The sequence below is a fragment of the Mustela erminea genome, chromosome 5 (assembly GCF_009829155.1).
Source record: "Mustela erminea isolate mMusErm1 chromosome 5, mMusErm1.Pri, whole genome shotgun sequence".
NCBI lineage: Eukaryota > Metazoa > Chordata > Mammalia > Carnivora > Mustelidae > Mustela > Mustela erminea.
Genome location: NC_045618.1, coordinates 11312648 through 11333257, shown reverse-complemented (window position 1 = coordinate 11333257; position 20610 = coordinate 11312648). Strand labels below are relative to the sequence as shown.

At 40.8% G+C, this 20610-nt stretch overlaps 1 protein-coding gene across 14 annotated transcripts in view; it reads right to left on the bottom strand.

The window, feature by feature from the left end:
- The window catches only part of CHD2 (chromodomain helicase DNA binding protein 2), a 130886-nt gene that overhangs the window by 28242 nt on the left and 82034 nt on the right, over positions 1 to 20610 (bottom strand). For all 14 annotated transcript variants that reach the window (XM_032342123.1, XM_032342119.1, XM_032342125.1 and 11 more), the window contains 9 exons: positions 18576 to 18725; positions 17686 to 17834; positions 16600 to 16696; positions 16052 to 16144; positions 12510 to 12680; positions 11415 to 11590; positions 6648 to 6689; positions 5221 to 5360; positions 148 to 286 (listed from right to left, as the gene is read on the bottom strand). In XM_032342123.1, the coding sequence (XP_032198014.1) occupies positions 148 to 286; positions 5221 to 5360; positions 6648 to 6689; positions 11415 to 11590; positions 12510 to 12680; positions 16052 to 16144; positions 16600 to 16696; positions 17686 to 17834; positions 18576 to 18725 (1157 nt within the window). The remainder of the gene's footprint in view (positions 1 to 147; positions 287 to 5220; positions 5361 to 6647; positions 6690 to 11414; positions 11591 to 12509; positions 12681 to 16051; positions 16145 to 16599; positions 16697 to 17685; positions 17835 to 18575; positions 18726 to 20610) is intronic.

The window sequence follows — 20610 nt, the reverse complement described above, 5'->3', positions numbered from 1 at the left end:
CTTGGAAATGAACACAAATGATCATGGACAAACTCTCCTAATGTGTTACACAAAAGACAATGAGAACACTACGTAACAACACACAACTACAACTTCAGCTCTTTCTTACAGCACAACCACTCACGCGTGTGCCCAGAATAGACTCACTTTTTTTTTTCTTCGGGGTCCACAGGGATCGATTTGTGCAGCATCTCAAACTCTTCCTCATGTTGTATAATGGATTTCACATTAACCTGGACCCCCGATATTTTGATTGTTGGGCCTCTCTTTTTCCCTGGTCCTTTCCCTAAAGGATACCAATTTCACATCCATTAAGTGAGAATGTGCTGAGTTCCACAGAAAACATTATCAGCAAACACTGAAATGCTTACTCACTCGATATAGATCTCTGACTTATTTTGTTAGTTCAAAGATGTAACCTAAAGTCAAAAAGTTTCTCAATTAACTTTCATAAAATAATCTCTAACAAGGGCGCCTGGGTGGCTCAGATGATTAAGTCTCTGCCTTTGGCTGAGATCATGATCCCAGGGTCCTGGGATTGAGTCCTGTATCGGGCTCTCTGCTCATCCTGCTTCTCCCTCTCCCCTCTGCTGCTCCCCATGCTTGTGTTCTCTCTAATAAATAAATAAAATCTTTAAAAATAATAGTAATAATAATCTCTAAACAATTCAGCTTTTGAAGATTCAGGATTTTTTTTAATCCACGGGTATTTATAATTCTATTTCAATCTTCCTATTTTAACTTTGGTTCCAAAATTGAAAGTAAAGGAGATTCTGAAGGATTAGTAGTAATACTTTAGTTTTTTCTTTTGTTTTCTAATTATCCTATTAGCAGAGTTCAAGAAACTCAAGTATTTTCAAGATGATTTTCTCTATTAAAAAATAGGAGATAAAGTTAATACCATTTGAAATGATGAACAAAAGGTGTCATGCAAATATTTCTTTAGCCCTAATGACTAATTAAAATAATCCTCGAATTAAAAATGAAACCCAGTCAACTCTAGCCAGATGTTGGCAAGATGATGGCACAAGAATGACACCTGTTTGTGAGAGGAAAGATGGCTCACAGCCTGAGAAAATATTTTTTTTAACATTCAAGTTGATAAAACGATGCTAAAATTATAAATATTTAGATATTCTTCTGTACTCCTCTAGAATTCAGTTGCAAATGCTATTCCCAATGTATTCTGAAGACAGTTGGAACAGAATGTGTGAAAATGGGAAAGGCACTTCTCCAAAAATCAGAAATCTGAGATTTATTTCCAAATCTACACCAACTACCCCTTGCTCCCTTCTCTCTAACTCCTAGTTATTGACCTCTCTGTGTCTCAGTTTCCTCATCTGTAAAATAAAAGGACTGCAACAGAAATATAGGCAAAGGTAAAGAGATAATTCAGAGAAGGAAAAATAAATGATTCCTAAACATTTGAAAAATACTTGACCTCCCTCGTGATCAGAGAAATGCAAACTAAGTATATACACATAGCATTTCTAACCTATCATGCTGAAAAACTCAAAAATTTGAAAACATTACACTGATGAGACCAAAAGGAAAACAGACCCCCTCATGCAATGCCTGGTGGGAGAGCACAGTGCAAGCTGGCATGCATACAAAATTATTTACCACAACACTAAAGCAAAGGTTATATAACTGATGTCCCTTAACCTACAGTCTATCCACCATGGATTATGCATGTCTTTAAAAAAAAAAAAAAATGAGGCAGTGGGGAAAAGAATAACCATTTTTTTTTTTAAGATTTTATTTATTTGACAGAGAAAGATCACAGGTAGGCAGAGAGGCAGGCAGGGGGGGGGGGAAGCAGGCTCCCCGCTGAGCAGAGAGCCCGATGCGGGGCTCCATCCCAGGACCCTGAGACCACAACGGGAGCCAAAGACAGAGGCTTTAACCCACTGAGCCACCCAAGACTAACCATTTTTAATGGCACTGAAACATATAATCACCATAAAGAAAAATAGTAAAACTCGATACACCAGGAAGAACTCCAAGTGGATCAGAGATATAGAAGTAAATGAAATCACACAAGCACAAGAGGAGAAAAATTAACAGTGAATTCCTGTTGATACTGGGAGTAGAGGCAATGTTAATAGACTCAAAATCTAAACAACACAATAAGGGAAAAGACTGATACATTTAATTGTATAAAAAATTTGTTTTTCTTAAAATGCCCTAAGCTAAGTAGAAAGACAAATCACAAATTATAGGAGAAAACCAACAACCTTAATTAGAAAAAGAAATCCTAAAAATTAAGAAAATGGACAGAAGAGAAAACGAGTGGTTCACAAATGGCTCTTAGAAAACACAACCTACCTCATTAAAAACAAGACACCATTTCTCACCAATCAGTTTGGCAAAACCCAACCATCTGACAATACCCTCTATTTGTGAGGCTTATAAACAAGTACCAGTATCCACTGCTGGTGGCAATATAAATTATGGTATCAGACTGCTGGAAAATTTGGTAAAATCCAACCAAGTCATGCTTCCCCAGGACCCAGCAGTGCCACCTCCAGAAACCTATGCAGAAGACATGCTCGTAGAGATATAAACAGCATATCCATTAGACTCTGAGTTTACTACAGCTGTCTTTTTAATAGCCAAAGACTAAAAACAACCCAAATATTCATTACTCAGGAACAAGAAAGTCTGAATTAACATCTACCCAAGTGGTGGAACACTGAAATTATAAAAGGAAAGAAAGAGGATGTTTACACGATAGGCAGTCCTCTCCACACGTGAAGTATGCAGCTGAAGAACACAGTACACGGTATGCTATCTTCTGTAGAAGAGGGACACACGCACCGAAATTCTCACAAAGACACAGTGGGAAGATAAAGCCAAAATTAATAAAAATGGTGAAAGCAGGACTCGTGCCGGGGAGGGGTGGGGGGCCATGCTGGCCCAAGAGAGTCTTCAAATGTTTCATAGTTAAGTCAAATGTGAAATGTTTCAGAGCTGAGTCAAAATGAGAAAAGCAATCCCTAAAAACTTAAAAATAACTGAAAATTAAAGAGGATGCATTATCTATTAAGTTAGTGGCCTAAATACACGAAGAAAAGTCTTCTAATAACGTTAAAACATGGTATTTTAACCGCACAGAGCTAGTAGGATGCATTCCTAAAGACACCCCCTCCCCAAAAAAAAGAGGCAAAAAAAAAATTCAAACCCTGAGAAGTTGAGATTGGCACTAATATTTAGAAACATGTCTAATGTAGGATAGGACAAATACATAATTATGTAAGCATTTTTAGGAACAAAAATTTTCCACTTAAAAGAGTTATCGACAATCTTCCATCTGAGAGGGGGGCCCAAGTGGTTCAATCAGTTAAGAATCTTCCTTCATCTCAATGATCCCAGGTTCCTGGGTTCAAGTCCTGCCTTGGGCTCCCTGCTCAGCACAGAGTCTGCTTCTCCCTCTCCCACTTCCCCAGCTCACGCATTCGCTTTCTCTCCCTCTCTCTCGCTCTCTCAAATTAAATAAAAAATCTTTAAAAAAAAAAAAAAAAAACTTCCATCTGCATTAGAAATGCCATCCTAGATCCAGAGTACACTAAACACCAGTTCACAGCAAGTAACAGGTAGGGGCAACAGGTTATGCAATGGCAGGAGGAAGCAATCAGCCAGATCCGGAAAAAGAAAGTGCATCAAGAAAGAGGGATGTGGGGGGGGGCGCCTGGGTGGCTCAGTGGGTTAAGCCTCTGCCTTCAGCTCGGGTCATGATCTCAGGGTCCTGGGGTCGAGCCCCACGTCAGGCTCTGCCCAGCGGGGAGTCTGCGTCCCCCTCTCTCTGCCTGCCTCTCTGCCTGCCTGTGATCTCTCTCTGTCAAGTAAATAAATAAAACCTTTAAAAAAAAAAAAAGAAAAAGAAAGAGGGATGTGGGAGGGAGGAGCCTGTTAGAAGGAACTATCTCCAAAATATACCAGGAGATGGAAAAAGCAAGGTGCAGAAGAGTGTGCTTGCTGTATTTGTGTTGTAAGGGGACAAAACATGATCTATTCATTTTTTGTAATATGAATTTTCTCATTTCTAGAAAGATCCAAGAAATAGGGTTACCAGTTTTTCAATTTGGAGCCTTGTGAGTGTCAAATTTATTCACAACAATTACAATGAAAAATGAAAACATGGTAAACTTAAAGTTGACTCTTGGGTGTATTCTGAATGCTATCTAAAACCATGTATTCTAGGGCACCTGCGTGGCTCAGTGGGTTAAGCCTCTGCCTCCGGCTTGGATCCTGATCTCAGGGTCCCGGGATCGAGCCCCACATCGGGCTCTCTGCTCAGCAGGGAGCCTGCTTTCCCCTCTCTCTCTGCCTGCCTCTCTGTCCACTTGTAATCTCTGTCTGTCAAATAAATAAATAAAATCTTTTTTAAATAAATAAATAAATAAATAAAAAGCATGTACATGGAGCACTGTCCAAACCACGTCAATTTCTTTTTAAAAAAAAAGAGGAAAATAAATCTAAAGAAAATTCTGACTACACTTAGGACACTTTGAAATTCTACTTCCTTCAGTAGTTATCTTTAAAAAGAAGATCAAAAGCACAAATAATTCTTCCCTGGTGTCAGTGAACACTGCAAGCCAGACACCATGCTAAGCGCTTCTCCCTCTCCCACTTGGAATCAGCCAGGGACCACTCAGACCCTCAGGGGCAGGCACTGCTCTTCTCCCCTGCAAATGAGAAGGCTGTGAGGGGATAACTCGTCCAGCCCAATTGCAACAAATGCTAGTGCCAGGAAAATCTCACTGTAACAAAAATGTTTATAATATTCACCCCATATTTTATTTATTCCATTAACTCTCTAAATCCTTTAAGTCTGCCGTAACACCATCCGTACTTGTATAACCAAGACGACTCGTGACGCTTGTGATCTGTAATGTCCTCATCTGCAGCCAAAATACAGATGCATCCACTCGGCTCTGCCCACTCAAGACTTTACATCATTCAAACCAATCTAAGCTTTCTGTAGCAACATCAGAAGAAACCACGTCGCTCATTCCTCTCCATTCCCCACCTTCTGCAAATCGACTTCATTTGGGAGCAGATCTCTGGAATCTTACAACACTGAGCTCACGTCAGGGCAGGTCAGAATACACACCTCAAAGGATTTGGGATGCATGGGATAGAAGCCTGTTCTTCAAAAACAAAGCCCATTAGAAGCACAATCCCCAGTCCGCAAGCGCTGGGTCTGGGAGAACTTACCCTCGCTGGCGTTTTCCTTCAGCTGCTCTTCATACTCCTGCATGGCGGACACACAGCTGTTGTGAATCAGTTCCCCCAGGCGTTTCAGATCTGCTACAGACTTATCTACCAGCTCGGCATCTCGTGCTATGCACTCCAGCCTGAGGAAGGACAAATACAGCGACAGATCAAGGCCCTGTGCCCACTTCTCTAATGTCCCATGAGATACCCCCTGGGCTCATATAAGCCTGCTCCTGCAAAAAAAAAAAAAAAAAACCACATTACATTCTTCTCAACTTTATTGATCATTCCAAGGCTCCAGCAAGAAAGCCTCCAACAGTTTCTGAGAGCTAACCCACTCATTTTCCATCATCAGGAACTGTGATTTGGAATAGTCCACAAAGTAATTTCAAAGAACACAGGGGAAGGAGTCAGCTTTCTCTGCTAACTAGATGGGCTGCCTGACAGTGGCCGTAGGAGAAGTGCCAAGGCGGTCTGCACTCTTCTGCTGCCTTGTGCTCACCTTGCTCCCTCCAGCCTACTTTCATTCTTTACAATATTTCTAGAAGCAAAGTACAGTATGTTTCAGTGATCTCATACGGAGCATGAGAACACATCAATGTCCAAAAATCAGTCTGCCAGAAGGGGCCAGAGGCACTCTTCCACACCGTGGTGGTTTTTATGGTCCCTACCTCAGATAAGCATTCTATCCTGGGTGGCCAGCAACAACCCTGGAGAGGTGCACCTGACCTTCTTGGTTCCACTGCTACTACTGCTACCCATCACGGCTTTCTCTCCAAATGGAGAAGACAAACACAAAACACACAGGCTGTAATTTCCTTCCACTCCATGAGTTTATCAGGAAGAAGAGAAAGGCATCTGCTATTTCCGTCAAGTCAATACTATTATGTATGGGCTATATTGCTGATTCTGGACAAAGCAAAATAATGAACTAGTTGAGGTGGTCTTTTGCTAAAATCCAACTTCTGAGTTCATTTCCTGAATGCCTGTAAAATAGTAATGACAGCCAACCCTCTAGTAAGTTCTTGCTGGCAAGACGTTAATTACACTTAATCCCCATGACACCCTACTAAGAAGTAGAAGGCTACAAAATCACGAATTTACATTACTAAATAAGGACTAAATACGTGCATTCTTCCAAATGGAATTATCTGAACATCTCTTCTGGAAATCATTTCCCTGTATTCTGCATGTACTTGCTTCCTGTCCACTCAAGCAAAATCTCTGTACAGATGGTCATTTTTGGCATCCCTCCCCAAAAGGACGTGTACAATCACACAAGATATAAATATTTGTAAAAGAATGTTTCCAGGATGAAAAAAAAAAAAAAATTCCCAGCATTAGTATTAAGTGGGAAACAGTACCCACCCCCCCAAAAAAAGCCTGCTACATAATAAACATGAAAAACAAGTGACGAAGGAGCTTACCGTTCAAGAGGGAGACCAAACTTCTTATATGCCTTGATGAACCTGAGAACACAATCAATAAAACACATTAAAAAACAGAGGCTTTGGCTCTGTTACTGCAACATATCCTGTGGTGAATGGACCATGCCACACACACTGTGTGAAAACAGACTGAGCCCAAACCATGTAATTGCCACTCAACAAAAGAATGCTGAATGTCTTTGAAACTGGTCCGCTTAAAATAATGAGTGGTAAAGATGCAGTAAAATGAAAGATCAACGTTATTCTCAATGACTGATCAAGAAACCGTTAAGGGATGTAGAAGATAACGGTGATCTAACTCTAATAGTACCCTTTTTTAGAAGGTACAAGTTTATGGAGTAAACTTCCATTACAAATGTAATGTAAGTTACAAATGTAAACTTACAAATTGTAAACTTACAAATGTAAATAAACTTACATTTACATAATTAATGATTCAACCCCAACTTCTGTGATAAGACCCCAACATGGTTAAGAGCTCTATCCAGGGACTGTGTATTCCATACAGTAATATTTATTATTTTCTGGTCCATAACACAACTGTAAGATTTTTAAGACTGCCTCAAATACTTCCGGGAATAAGGCAAAGTAAAATAAACATGTGATTTAAAACTTCTTAGACAAAACTACTTTGGAAACTCTGCTGACTTCTTCTTCCCGACCTTGTCTCCAAACAAAATTCCAAACAATCCTTCCACAGATCTCTAGCCTCAACTCTACTGTACGTCAACTGTGTCATCTGTTTCCCTCCTTAGAACCAATCACTAACACTTTCACTGAAAAGCAACAATCACTGCACTCGTCCAGTCACTGAAATCGTCTGGTTAGGCAACAATGTAAGGTGAGATACTTTGGGGGATAAATGGAAACAGAGAACACAGCAACTTAAAAAAGGGGATGGGAATGAGCAGGCCCACGGCTGGGAATCAATACTAAGGAAGAGCATGGACAGAAGGACTAGGAAAGTGTTACATAGGAAAGTGAATGTGAAGCGTATTCCTCAAGTCTACACTTCTCCTTCTTAATATACACTGAAATATTTCATGTATAAAATAATATGATGTTTGGGGATTACTTTGAAGTAATCCTAGGAGGGAGAAGCATTTCTGGAATGGTGGAGTAAGAACTTCTGAAATTCTGCTCCTCCATGAAAGCAGTAAGAACACTGGCAAAACAGTGTTGTTAGAACTCTGGCATTTACTCAAGCAAACGGCTAGAACTCAGTTAAGAATGAACTGAAAGCTCTCTGGCATTTTACCTTTGCTCTATTGCCATGCTCCTCTCTCCACACTCCATGACAGCCTGGAAGACCATCATCTTTGTAACTCCAGTAGTTGTCCAAAGCAGCAGCCTAACAGCCACTGGAGGAGGGAGAACAGGCCTGGAGCGACCCCAAAGCTCTCTTCCCTGAGAACATGCTATCTGACCTGACACCACCCTGGGAAGCTCCATTCTCAGGCCTGCATTCCCTGACCTCTCTGTGAAAATGACGGTCCAGAGTTCATTGGTGAAAACAATTAGAAGCAAAGGTTTAAGACCATAGCTACTTCAGGCAACATAACCAATTTGGGGTAAGAACAGGATGACCAAAAACTGAAAAGGAAAAAGTGATGGGAATGCCCACAGGGATCTTTGGAAAGCTGACGTGTTCCTGAAAACCTATAAAACCACGCATCAGAGCAAGGGTGTGTGCATGCACAGGGAAGACCTGAAGTGGTTCACCTGTCACCTCCAACCAGTCCCAGGCTCCGTGCAAGCAAGAACTGATAACGAGGCAGAGCAGTACCATGCCTGCCAGACCACTGAAAACATGCCCCCGATAAACACATGGAGAACCTTCAGCAAAAGCCAGTAGACTTACTGGCTCGAGGCATTTAAGCAAATCTCTGTCCAACCATTAGCTAATGGCTAAGCTAGATGAGCAGAGACTTGAAACCACATGACAAGGAATACAGACTTCACAGAACTAGTCCGGGAAAGTGACTAAACGATAAAAAGCAAACAGCAAACACAACAAACTGGCTGTCAGGGGAAATCTGATTTCCACACCTGCCACACTGTACTACTTACAATGTCCGCTTTTCATCAAAAATTATAGAAAACACAAAAACAAAAAAGTAGGACCCATGCACAGGGGGAAAAAAAAGCAATCAATGAAAATGCTCCCTGAGAAAGTCCAAAAGTTGAACTTAAAAAACTGGACTTCTAAAACAAAGAAGAAATTAAGACATTCACAAATAAACAAAGATAAAGAATTTGCTGCTATGAGACTTGCCCTAAAAGAAATACTAAAGAATCCTTCAAGCAGAAATCAAAGGACACCAAACGGTAACTAAAATCCACACAAAGAAGTAAGAAGAGTAACTGAGTAAGTATAGAGATAGCATAAAAGTACTTTTGTTTGTTAACTCTTTTCTCCTGATTTTTAAAAAACGGCATAAAGCAGTTATTATAAAACTGTGTTGGGTGACTCAATGGCTTAAGCCTCTGCCTTTGGCTCAGGTCATGATCCCAAGGTCCTGGGATCAAGCCCCTCATCGGGCTCTCTGCTCAGCGGGGAGCCTGCTTCCTCCTCTCTCTCTGCCTGCCTCTTGCCTACCTGTGATCTCTGTCAAATAAATAAACAAAATCTTAAAAAAAAAAAAAACTGTGTTGACAGGTTTATAAAGGGTAAAGATATACTTCGGTGATAATAACAACACAGGAGTGGGGAGAAGAATGAAGTTATACTGGAGTAAAATTTTAATATACCATTAGAATTAAGGTGATAATAATCCAAACTACACAATTCCAAGTTAAGGTACTAATTATCATCTCGAAGACAACCACTAGGAAAGTAACTTTGAAAATATAGTAAAAGAAACTGTATAGGAGAATGAGAAACACCAAGAAAAACAAGGGAATTAAAATGGTATATTAAAAACTAACCTACATAACACAGAAGATGGTAGTATTGGGGGAATAAAGGAAAGAGACACAAGACATAAAGAAAATAGCCAAATGCAGATATAAAGGTGTCAGTAAATACATGAAATGTAAATGTGATTAAAGACTCTGATCAAAAGGAAGAGACTGAGGGGCGCCTGGGTGGCTCAGTGGGTTAAGCCTCTGCCTTCGGCTCAGGTCATGATCTCAGGGCCCTGGGATCGAGCCCCACATTGGGCTCTCTGCTTAGCAGGGAGCCTGCTTCACCCCTCTCTCTCTCTGCCTGCCTCTCTGCCTACTTGTGATCTCTGTCAAAGACAAAGTCTTCAAAAGGAAGAGACTGAAAGAATAGATTTTTTAAAATGATAGAACTACATACTGTCTGCAACAGACACAAGCCAGACTAAAAGACAGGCATACTGAAATAAAAAAGATAATGTGCATACAATATCCAAAAGAGACCTGAAGTGGCTATACTAATACCAGATTTTTTAAATGAACTTTAGGACAAAAATTATTACTGGAGACAAAAGGACATTTTATGAGGATAAAAGGGCCAATCCATCAGACAGAAGACGTATCAGCTATAAAATACATGCACCTAACGAGAGCCCCAAAATACATGAGGCAAAAACTGACCAAAGCAGAGGGAGAAACAGACAAAACAGTACCAGGTAGAGACTTCAACACCCCGTTTTCAATAACAGCTAGAACCACCAGGGAGACGATGAGTAAGGAAATGGAAGACTCAACCCAGAATCAAACATCTGTAGGACACTGTGTGCACCTACAGCAGAATACATATCCTTTTGAAAATAATACTGAGGGTAAGAAGGGAGAGGATGTTATATTTGTAGTCGGAAGACCGACTACAAATTCAGAATGGCTAAGATGATAACATGATAAGTATGGGGGTAAATACCCTCATCTGTCACTGTTTGTATATATTTACACTTTTCCCTAATAAATTAAACAAAGCAAGAAGAAACGAACAATGGTAACGTTTAGAGGAAAATAAAGACTTCATAGTTTAAAACACACTGACATAGAAGACTATCTCATATAATTACAATATGGATTGGCTCAGAAAGCTGCCTTCATATTGTTTTTTTAGCCTAAAATAAAAAATATCATGCAAAGTGGTTGGAAAAATGGCTTATGCAACAATTTTACATCTTTTCGGAGGGTGATGTGTGTGAATTAAATACCAACAACGTGCAGTACATAGAGACACAGAAAGATACTACATCAATCAGATACTAAAATCAATCAGAGGCAGGAGAAAGGCTGCAGAACAGTATTCTGGGTGCTGAGAAACCCAACCACCACCAAACTGGCATCAGTACTAACACTGACAGGAAGTGAACTTCAGAGACGAGGGGTATGAGGGCAGCGTTATCCGTACCATTTTAATTTTTTATATTCACACTCTTTCTTTAATACACACAGACAGGTGTGCGTCTCTATGTATGTTTGCATGTATGTATTCCTATTCTTAAATAAAAACAAGTAAGAAAGGCTCAGGCCAAGTTTGCCTCCAACTGTCTCTTTTGCCTTGGCTGGACTTTGGTGAAATCGCTCAGAGTAACCAGAGAACAGGAAAAAACAAGAGCTGCGCAATGCGAGAGCGAGCTCACGTGAGGAAAACCCTGCAGGGCAGAGTCTTCTGAAGACTTGGGGCATGACTCCATCCCCTCCTGCTTCCTTGCAGGTACCAGCCCCTGCCCACCCTGTCTTCAATGTCAGGAACGCTATCAGCCCACCGCTCGCAGCATGACCTCCACGCACACTCCAGAGAGAGCGAGCAGACCCTCCACCAACCTTCGGATCTCAGCGTCAGTAAATCCCTCGACAAGGTCCTTCCGCACGCTTCGGGGGCGCCCTCTGCGCTTCGGCTTCTTGTCATCATCAGAGTCATCCGTCTCGCTCTCAGAGGCAGAGGATCTCTGCGCCTGCCTCTTAGACTCAGTGTCAGAGTCACTGTCATTTGTCTGAGCCTGAAAAGGCAAAGTCACATTGTAGCATGGGCCAGCTGCAAGAGTCCAAGGGACTAAAACCAGCCCATCTTAATTCTTTAGAACTCAGAACTTTTCATCATACTGGACAAGTCCAATGTGGAGGCAAGTATCCTGTAAAGAAGGAGGATCTGCTGGGGACAGTTACCTTCCACAGATGTAGTGCAACGTAATGACAAGTGAAATGGAATAAAAGTATTTGAATTGTAGGTTTGTGTTTACTTCCTTAGGTAAATTACCCCTCTGTGCCCTGGTTTTCCATTTGTAAAATGGGGATAACTACCTACTACTTGCGTTTTCATGAAGATTAAAGGAGTCAACAGTGTAATAGCACAACTACGCCTGGCACACAATTACTGCTCAATCAATACCAGCGACCATTAGTGAATAGGATCTGCTAGGTCTAACAAACTGGCTGATAAAACTTAGTCTAACCTACTTCAATGTTGTTGCAAAAATCAAATGAGATCATACTTGTAACAGTGCTTTGTAAGCTGTGAAGTATATGTATGTTTTTTGTGTGTGGTTATATAATTTCTTAGTAAGTATTTATAACAAGTGCCACAAATACTTAAAGGCAAAAAGAGGCTGGCTCTGAAAGTCAAAGGCACTGTCAATTAGAGCCAAACTGGTTCTGATTTCCACAGCAAAATGCAAATGTCTTGCCAAATTCAGGTCCCATCCATTCGTCTCACCAAGAGCCAATTTACAAAGCTCAAATGTCTCACGGGTGTACTCAGGGGCACTCCACATTTTTCTATCTTCCTCTGCTAGGTTCGCTATAAAATACCTGCCTCCCATGACCAGGCAACAGTGTGAAGCCTCTTCCTTGAGTAATTAGCACTACCGTAGCCTTTACGACCTAAGAGGTCCTTTCTTATCTTCCAACTCCCTCGCTCACCTTTTTAGTGGAACTCCGAATTCGAGGAAGCATGTAAATTTCTTCCAGCTCCTTCTGACGCTCTTCCTCCTCTACTTTTTTCCTCTGCTCCTCCGGAATGATCTCATCCCAGTCCTTGTGAGGACGCTCTTCCAGCTCTTCTTCGTCTTCCATTGTTGCGAAGTTGGCAACCTGAAAACAAATGGATAACTCACTCTGACATCTCCCTGTTTCCCAAACACCATCTGCTAAAAACACCAACTCACCCAGAATTTTTAATCTGAGACTCTATAGGTAGTACCAGAATTCCTATGATGTTATACAATCAGATAATCAATTTTCTGCTAATCTCTCCCTTATCCTCCCCCACAAATATCTTGCCAAACCCCAAGTTCATCAGAAATTACTAAAAATTAGAGAAACAGATATAAGGATAAAATGGTCTTATAAGTTAAATCATACATATTTTCTAGTAAATATACTAACTGGAAAATTTAGGTTTACTTATTAGATTATCAAATGCTGAATACTTAATACCAATCCATCATGAAGTTACAGTTCTACATTACAAATTGCTATTAAATAGCACTCATTTGGAACAATGCATAACTAAAAGCCCTAGCAATCAGTAGCCAACTACCTATCTTACTCATTTTTATCAGAAGTACAGAAACTAAAAAAAAAAAAAGTACAGAAACTAAAAGTATGTAATGATTTCATACACTCAGAAGTGCATTCTACTATTAGAAATCAAAATAAGAATTTAAAATGCAAAAAATTCAAACAAACCTAGAAGAATACTCTATTTACAACATACCAAATACCTATTACCTGGCATCAGTCTGTACTGAAAAGATATGTATATCCCAGAAAGAAAAGCACCTAAGTGTATATATTTCAAAGACTCAGCCTGCAGCTACACGCAGATACATTTACCAGCTCCACCGGCTTACGAGCAGTAGGGGGCAGGCCCCGGGCATGGGCTCCACATCTTTTTTATTCCTTCCCACACAGTCTTTAAGGGTACAATCAAGTACAAAGAGCTTTTGGATTTTCCATTCCTCAAAGTCATTTGGAACTGACAGTGAAGTCATAAGTTTATGACTTTGGCCCACAATTAACTCTAATTTCCATCACAGATACTATGATCTTCACAATCAGATTTTTTTAAAATTCTAAGACAAAGACAACAGGTGTAATTTCTTAGATTGAAAACATTTTTTTGTTTTATAAAAATGAATCATTTGAACAATCTCTTAAATTAACTAGTATTTATAATTACTTTAGATCTGACCTTTAAAACAGCCAAATGAAAATGACATAAATGATGTAAATATATACATTAGTGGTTCACACAGTTGAGAAATGAACTTTTCTGAAGAGGATGCAGAATGGTTACCCATGCAGAACGGGCCACACACTACAGGCCAGACCACCTGCCAGGATGTAATCACAATTCCACATGTGTGACCTTAGGAAATCTACTTGACCTGTCTGTGCCTCAGGTTCCTTATCTCTAAAGGAAGAAAATAATGTCCAATTCATCCTACGGTTGTAACAGGGCTTGATATACACAGCAAGGAATACGACTATTAGTTATGTTTACTTAATAAAACTATAATCTTAAGTTATCTCAAAAAAAATTTTGCTATGTTTCCAGTATGTTAGAGTTAAAAAAACAGAAAAAGGAAAAAAAGAAAGGATTAGTGGAAAAAACAAAGTCAACTCAGCTGAAACACTCCAGAAATAAAAGAGCCCCTAGATAGGAAGACTCCTACTGTGAACTAAATCACTTGACCAGGTGCTAAAATTAACAGCCAAAAGAGCTTCAGCAAGGCAAAAGTCAACAGCTGACCACTTTCGATTAACCTGCAATATGCAGACATTTTTATACCTAAGTCATCATATAATATTCCGACTAAAACATTATCATGAAGATTACTTCTCTTTAAAAGGGAGCAATAGGGACACCTGGGTGGCTCAGTCAGTTAAATGTCTGCTTTCAGCTCAGGTCAGGCAGGATCCCAGGCTCCTGGGACGAGTGAGCCCAGAATTCAGCTCCCTGCAGCAGGAAGTCTGTTTCTCCTTTTGTCCCTCCCCCGCTCATTCTCTCTCTCTCAAATACAAAAATAAAATCTTAAAAAATAAAAGGGAGCAACAGTTCTGGAAGTGGAGTCTGTTTGAAAAGCTGGTAATTCACCTTAAACCTCAAACACACTGACTCTGATCCTAGAGCTCTCTGGTCTATTCAACAGTTCCTTCTGTGTTCTTTCTCTGAGACGACTTCTACCTGTGGCCAACCTTGGACCTCGTACTGCTTCCTTCCAACACCTCACTCATGTCTCCCTCAATCCTACAGAATCTACTGAACTTAACCATTACTGGAACCTTCAGGTCTCTCCTGCTTCTCTAACCCATACAGAACGAACCCATGCCAATTCTTTCAACCATATTCTCACCTGAGATCGGGAAATCCTTGCCAATTTGACTCTCCTTAGTCTCCCAAACCCATCTTGGGACCACACTGGGACCATGAAATGATCAGTCCCTCTGACCTCATGTACTTGCTGGAGAAAGTCATAGGACACTGCTGAGCAGCTCCAACATGAAGTCTTACCTTCCAAATACAGCTCACTCCCTATCATGCTCCTCCTTCCTGGCACAACCCCTGGCTGTCCCAAATCATTTCTACTTTACTTGCTTACTAGGAATTATGGTCAGGAAGGAAGGAATCCCACATCTCTCTCCCCTCCTATTCCCTAAAGTGTACTTTCCTTTTTCATTTGAAGGCCAACTGCGCCACCTGTCTTTATTACATCCCTTCCAGTCTCTTCTAAGGCAATGTACTATCAAATTTTCCTCCTTGCCTTAAAACCTCCAATCTCCCCCTATTCTCAAGCTCTCTCCTCAACCTGGAGACATTATAACATCTTTCAAAACCCTTTCCTTGCTTGACTCTTCTATCCTCATACATCACCTTCACTGTACTTTTTATGAGCTTTTAAATTACCTCCACCACACTCAATGCTGCCACCTCCTCTTCATCTGGTCCCCAGCTTCTGCACTTAGTCCTGATCTCATTTAGTTTTGTTATATCAGATACTACCCATAATAGCCTTTAAAACAACACACACACACACACACACACACACACACAAAAAACACCAAGTCAGCAAGTGCTTACTGCCACCTTCTGTTTTCTGCCTCTGACCCCTCTTTGTCAGCTGATTCTATCACTGTCTCTTCCACAACACTGTCCACGCTTCCCAGAGCTCTGAACCATCTGGGTCTCCACCTGTCCCATGGAGGCACATTCTTCCCTCTTCGCTAACTTTATCTCTATCCCCTGACTCTGGGCAGGACAGAGCACGTCAGCGATTACCTCCACGTAGAAGACTACGTCTACACTCATAACACCCCTGGAACTCAGGACGAGAAAGAAAGGAGCCGAGTCAGGTAAAGGAAAAGCAGAGCGCCTTGCGTGCAGGAAGTACTAGGAGACATCAGTGGTTGCTAGTTAACGAATTGGTGCTGAGGACCCCCTCCCACAGTGAGTTCCATACCTTAAACTGTGACAGAAGCTCATCTGTTGCACTTGTTGACACTTCGTTCTCTCTGGTTTCAGCCAAGCGCAAAATCTCATCTATGTCCATTTCCTAAGGGACACCAACAATACAATACGGTGAAGAGGCAATAGTCATCAGTATGGACTGAAAACACTCGATGCAAATGAACCAAATTTCTTTCCCGGGATCCCATTCACCTAAAACAGTACTTGGGTTAAAAAAACTATATCCTTCAAGTAATTACTGTTCTTTACGAAAGCCTCTAACACAGACTCAGCATCTGCTTCCAGAGACACTGAGACTCTCACAAATACTTGTCAAATAAGTTTTTTCTGGGCGCCTAGGTGGCTCAGTGGGTTAAGCCTCTGCCTTCAGCTCAGGTCATGATCTCAGGGTCCTAGGAATGAGTCCTGCATCGGGCTCCCTACTCAGCGGGGAGCCTACTTCCTCTTTCTCTGCCTGCCTCTCTGCCTACTTGTGATTTCTCTCTGTCAAATAATTAAAACCTTTAAAGAAAAAAAAGTTTTTTCCTCGTTCTTAATTACCTGAGGCTCTGACTCCTCCCCTTCCAGTTCTTTGAAGAGATCCTCTGCTCCAAATTTCAAAATAGCTGTCAGCTCTTCTTTATTAAAAGGATTTGAGCTATAGAAAAAAAAGGTAGTTGTAATCTCTCAGGAATGTCAAATAACCACCATCAAGTTCCACTAGAAAATAGCCACCCCTCATAAACCGGTGAAATCACTGGTGAAAACATAAATTCTGCCCCAAGAAAAATGATCTCTCAAAGATTTCATTTTTTTTTAATCCCCATGATGAGTCTGTGATGGTAAACCTAACCTAGCGGAAGACTAGAAAATGAATTGTTTTCCTGATGGCTCATCTATTACACAATCAAGCAAGAAACTTAATTAGCAACATGAAAGTGGAGAGTTCTTTGCTCTTTGTCTTTTGACTCAGGAAGTTATCATTCACCAAGAATTTTCAACCTTCTCAACTCTGGTCTGAAGCTTTTACCATTTAGGTTGCTTCTGAATGGATTTAGGGAAGGGCTCATTTGATTTCTACCTGTGACACAGCTTCAGGACTGCCGCAGAAGACACTGAACAGTGTGGTCAAAATGTAAACTCGGTCAGAGAAATAGCTGTGCTTCTAAATAAAGTCAACTGAAACCTGACTATTTTCCTTCTACACCCTTCTGTTTCCAACTGGAAAAGTAATCTCCACACAAACATTTTTACCAGTAGTAAGAAAAGAGTCACCAACTCCATCTGGCAGATTCTTGCTACTGATACATTCAAGGCAACTCTGCACTGGGCTGAAAGCCTAAGGAAGGACACACACCCGCCACTGCTGCTGTGTCGAATGTCACATGCGGAGCCAAAAGAAAAGCAAGAGAGAAGGCCAAGGAGGAAGGAGAGCTGAGAGCACAGGGCTGAGAAGCAAAAAAGAAAAAACAGGGAAAGCACGATAAAATGAAAATGACATCCTCTTGTGGTCTTGGCCTGGCCTCTTCTAGGTAACTAATAGATAACGTCAATTATAGAGAATCCTATTAGAAGGACGAATCCTATCAAATGCTGATGTAAAACTGATTTGGATCTGACCACCTCTTCCACCTTTCTAGAACTTACTTGGACCTTCCTGAGTTGTTTTCCAGAACCGTCCGGCCAGTGGTATCCATACGCTGAATCACCAGATGGTCCAATACCATCTTCTTTTTGGCCCGTTCGATGATCTCCTCCTCCACAGTCCCCTTTGTAACCAAGCGGTAAATATTTACCTGTAGAAGAAAGAAATGTTATGTTTATAGCTGATCACCAAAAAAAAAATTACCTCTATCTAAAACCAAGAGGAGAAATAAGAACTTATTTCTCTTCTACCAGAAATGACTATAAGCCATTCATCCAAAAGGCGGCTTAATATTTTTACTGTAACAGGTTATAGTCTTAAATAAAACCGCCTCAAAAAAACTGTTACTACAGCCTATTCTAATGATAAAAATCTTGCTAAAGAATAATTAGTTTCATGATATAAAGTTTCACCAAACCAAACCTTTGGTCGAGTATGAAACTTAGTTGGAGTTACCCATTACTACAGCAGACTCTGAGATTCACACATGAAGGAAACAAGCATGTATTTCCCCAACATAGCTCAGAGCTAACACTGTCACATATAATAAAGTAGATCACCTTGGAACAATGTTAGATTATTTAACAACTTATCCACATTAAAATAGAAAAACATTCCAGTTCTAAATCTATTCATCATCTCTCTTTCTTGGGGTAAACCTGGAAGTCACTGGTGACATAATTTCCAAACAGAAAAATAGAATAGTTCCCTAGGAAGTTCCTCTTAGCCCCAAAGACACCTTCTCTTACTAGGTAACAGACAGGCTCTACCCTTGGGGAAATGAAAGCAAAACAAGAAAGAAGCATTTTAAAAACATCCTAAAAGGGCTAAATAACCACCCCCCCCTTTTCTGATTCCCCCAAACCATGTCCATATGCGTCTCTCCACCAACCTGCTTCTTCTGACCAATTCTATGGGCTCGGGCTTGTGCCTGCAAGTCGTTCTGGGGGTTCCAGTCGGAGTCAAAGATGACAACTGTGTCTGCCGAAGCCAGATTGATTCCCAGGCCACCAGCCCTTGTCGAGAGCAGGAAACAGAAGTCCTGTACACAATGCAATACACTACTTTATGCAGTGGCCTTCTCAGAAACACTTTCACAGTCCAATAAGCCCTTATACCTGGAAACCCCTGCAGGTGTGAAGAAAAGTGAGATATGATGGACAAACTTTACGGAGGCTACAAGAATGCCAGGGACTTGATGGCAGAGGGAATTTTAATTTCATAAGCAGAAAGAGTCAGTGCAGGGGACAAAGGAGTCAAGCTGATTCTGATAAGTCGACCAGAACAAAAGAATTAGTGTTCTCTCCTGGCTAAAGTAAGTGTTAACAAGCAATTAACAAAATCCAGAACGTAATTAGCAAGGGGATCATTCCAGCAAGTTGCCTACACACTTAACTTTCTGGGTAAAGGTGGATCATACCATGTAAGGTAGTCGGTGTGAGCAAGGACACTTTCTTGTTAGGTGGGCGAGGAGCACACCAACACCGCACTAACAGATCACGTGCTGGGACGGCCGGGAAGCACGGGGTCCTCGACCAGCACAGCACATGCACAGAGAAAACCAGAGCACCTGTGGCCAGAGAGCCACATGTGGGAAAGACTCGGGCTCTCACATATTCCGGTTTCCTCAGCAACAACAGAGACTGAGCAGGCACAGTACACCTGCCTGCGTCTTACAGCTCAGCAAATATGGGGCAGGAGGCACAGAGCAAGTCATAGGAGCCAGAAGAAAAGAAAGCCACAGAGGTTTCTATTTTTAGGGAATTTGATCATGTATGTCAAAGGTGACACCCTTGGCACACTAGTGATGCTCAGAAGCTAGTAGTTCTGTTACACTTTGATCAGTAGGTGTATTTAATATACGCAGACACAATGAAAAGCTCTCCACGTTCTAACTAAGTCACACTCACCAGCATCCTGCCACAGAAAGAAAAATGGAGAATGGTCTCAGAAGAACTTTAAACAAATGTGGAGGCACATATACTCTGTGATCCTTGGTAGAGACACAGAGTGACATCACACTAAATTACAGAAGCCTAGAAGTAAGCAGTGGACACCTGAGAATGAGATACCTAAACCAAATAAAATCTGGGGTCTGAAAAATCATATAAACAATTTTTGCTGTCACTCTTATTTTTTTTTTAAACCTTAAGATTTATTTATTTGAGGGAGGTGGGTCAGAGGGAAATGGATGAGCTCAGGGAGATTCTGAGCACGGAGCCCAATGTGGGGCCCGATCCCAGGATCCTGAAATCATGACCTGAGCCGAAACCAAGAGTCAGATGCTCAACCGACTAAGCCACCGAGGTGCCCCTTCACTGTCACTCTTTACCAAAGATAATGTGAATTATAAGATGTTATTTGTGTCTATTATCAAATTGAAAACAAACTCCATGAAATGCAATGCTGCTGAGGATGACATGAAAATATTCATACACAAACAGAATGAAAATAAACTGCTTTGGGAAATCTAGTGCAGTGCAGATTTTTAAAATGCTTTTTAGAAAGCTCATACACTCTTAACACACAAGGGATTAGGTTTAATCATTGGGTTAAAAAAATGGTACGAGCATGAGGAAATATTAGAAACTAAAATTTTTTTTTAAATCTTTAATGACATGGGAAAAATGCTTACAGAATTTTGCATATGAAGTGATAACAAAACTACATACAGAATGAATCTAATTAGGTGAATATACAGAGAAATAAGCAATTATGAATGGAAACACACCCAAATGATGTGAACAGCAAAAGTTGTCTCTGGGATGGGGGGGTGTGTGTGTGCAATTTTTCTTCTTTGTACTCTTCACTATCTCCTAAATTTTCTAATTATGCATACAGTATTTCCCCCAATGATAAAGTATTTAATTTTTCTTAATAAAAAAGGCTCAGATGTGCAGACTAATAGTAGAGAACCTGTATTCTAT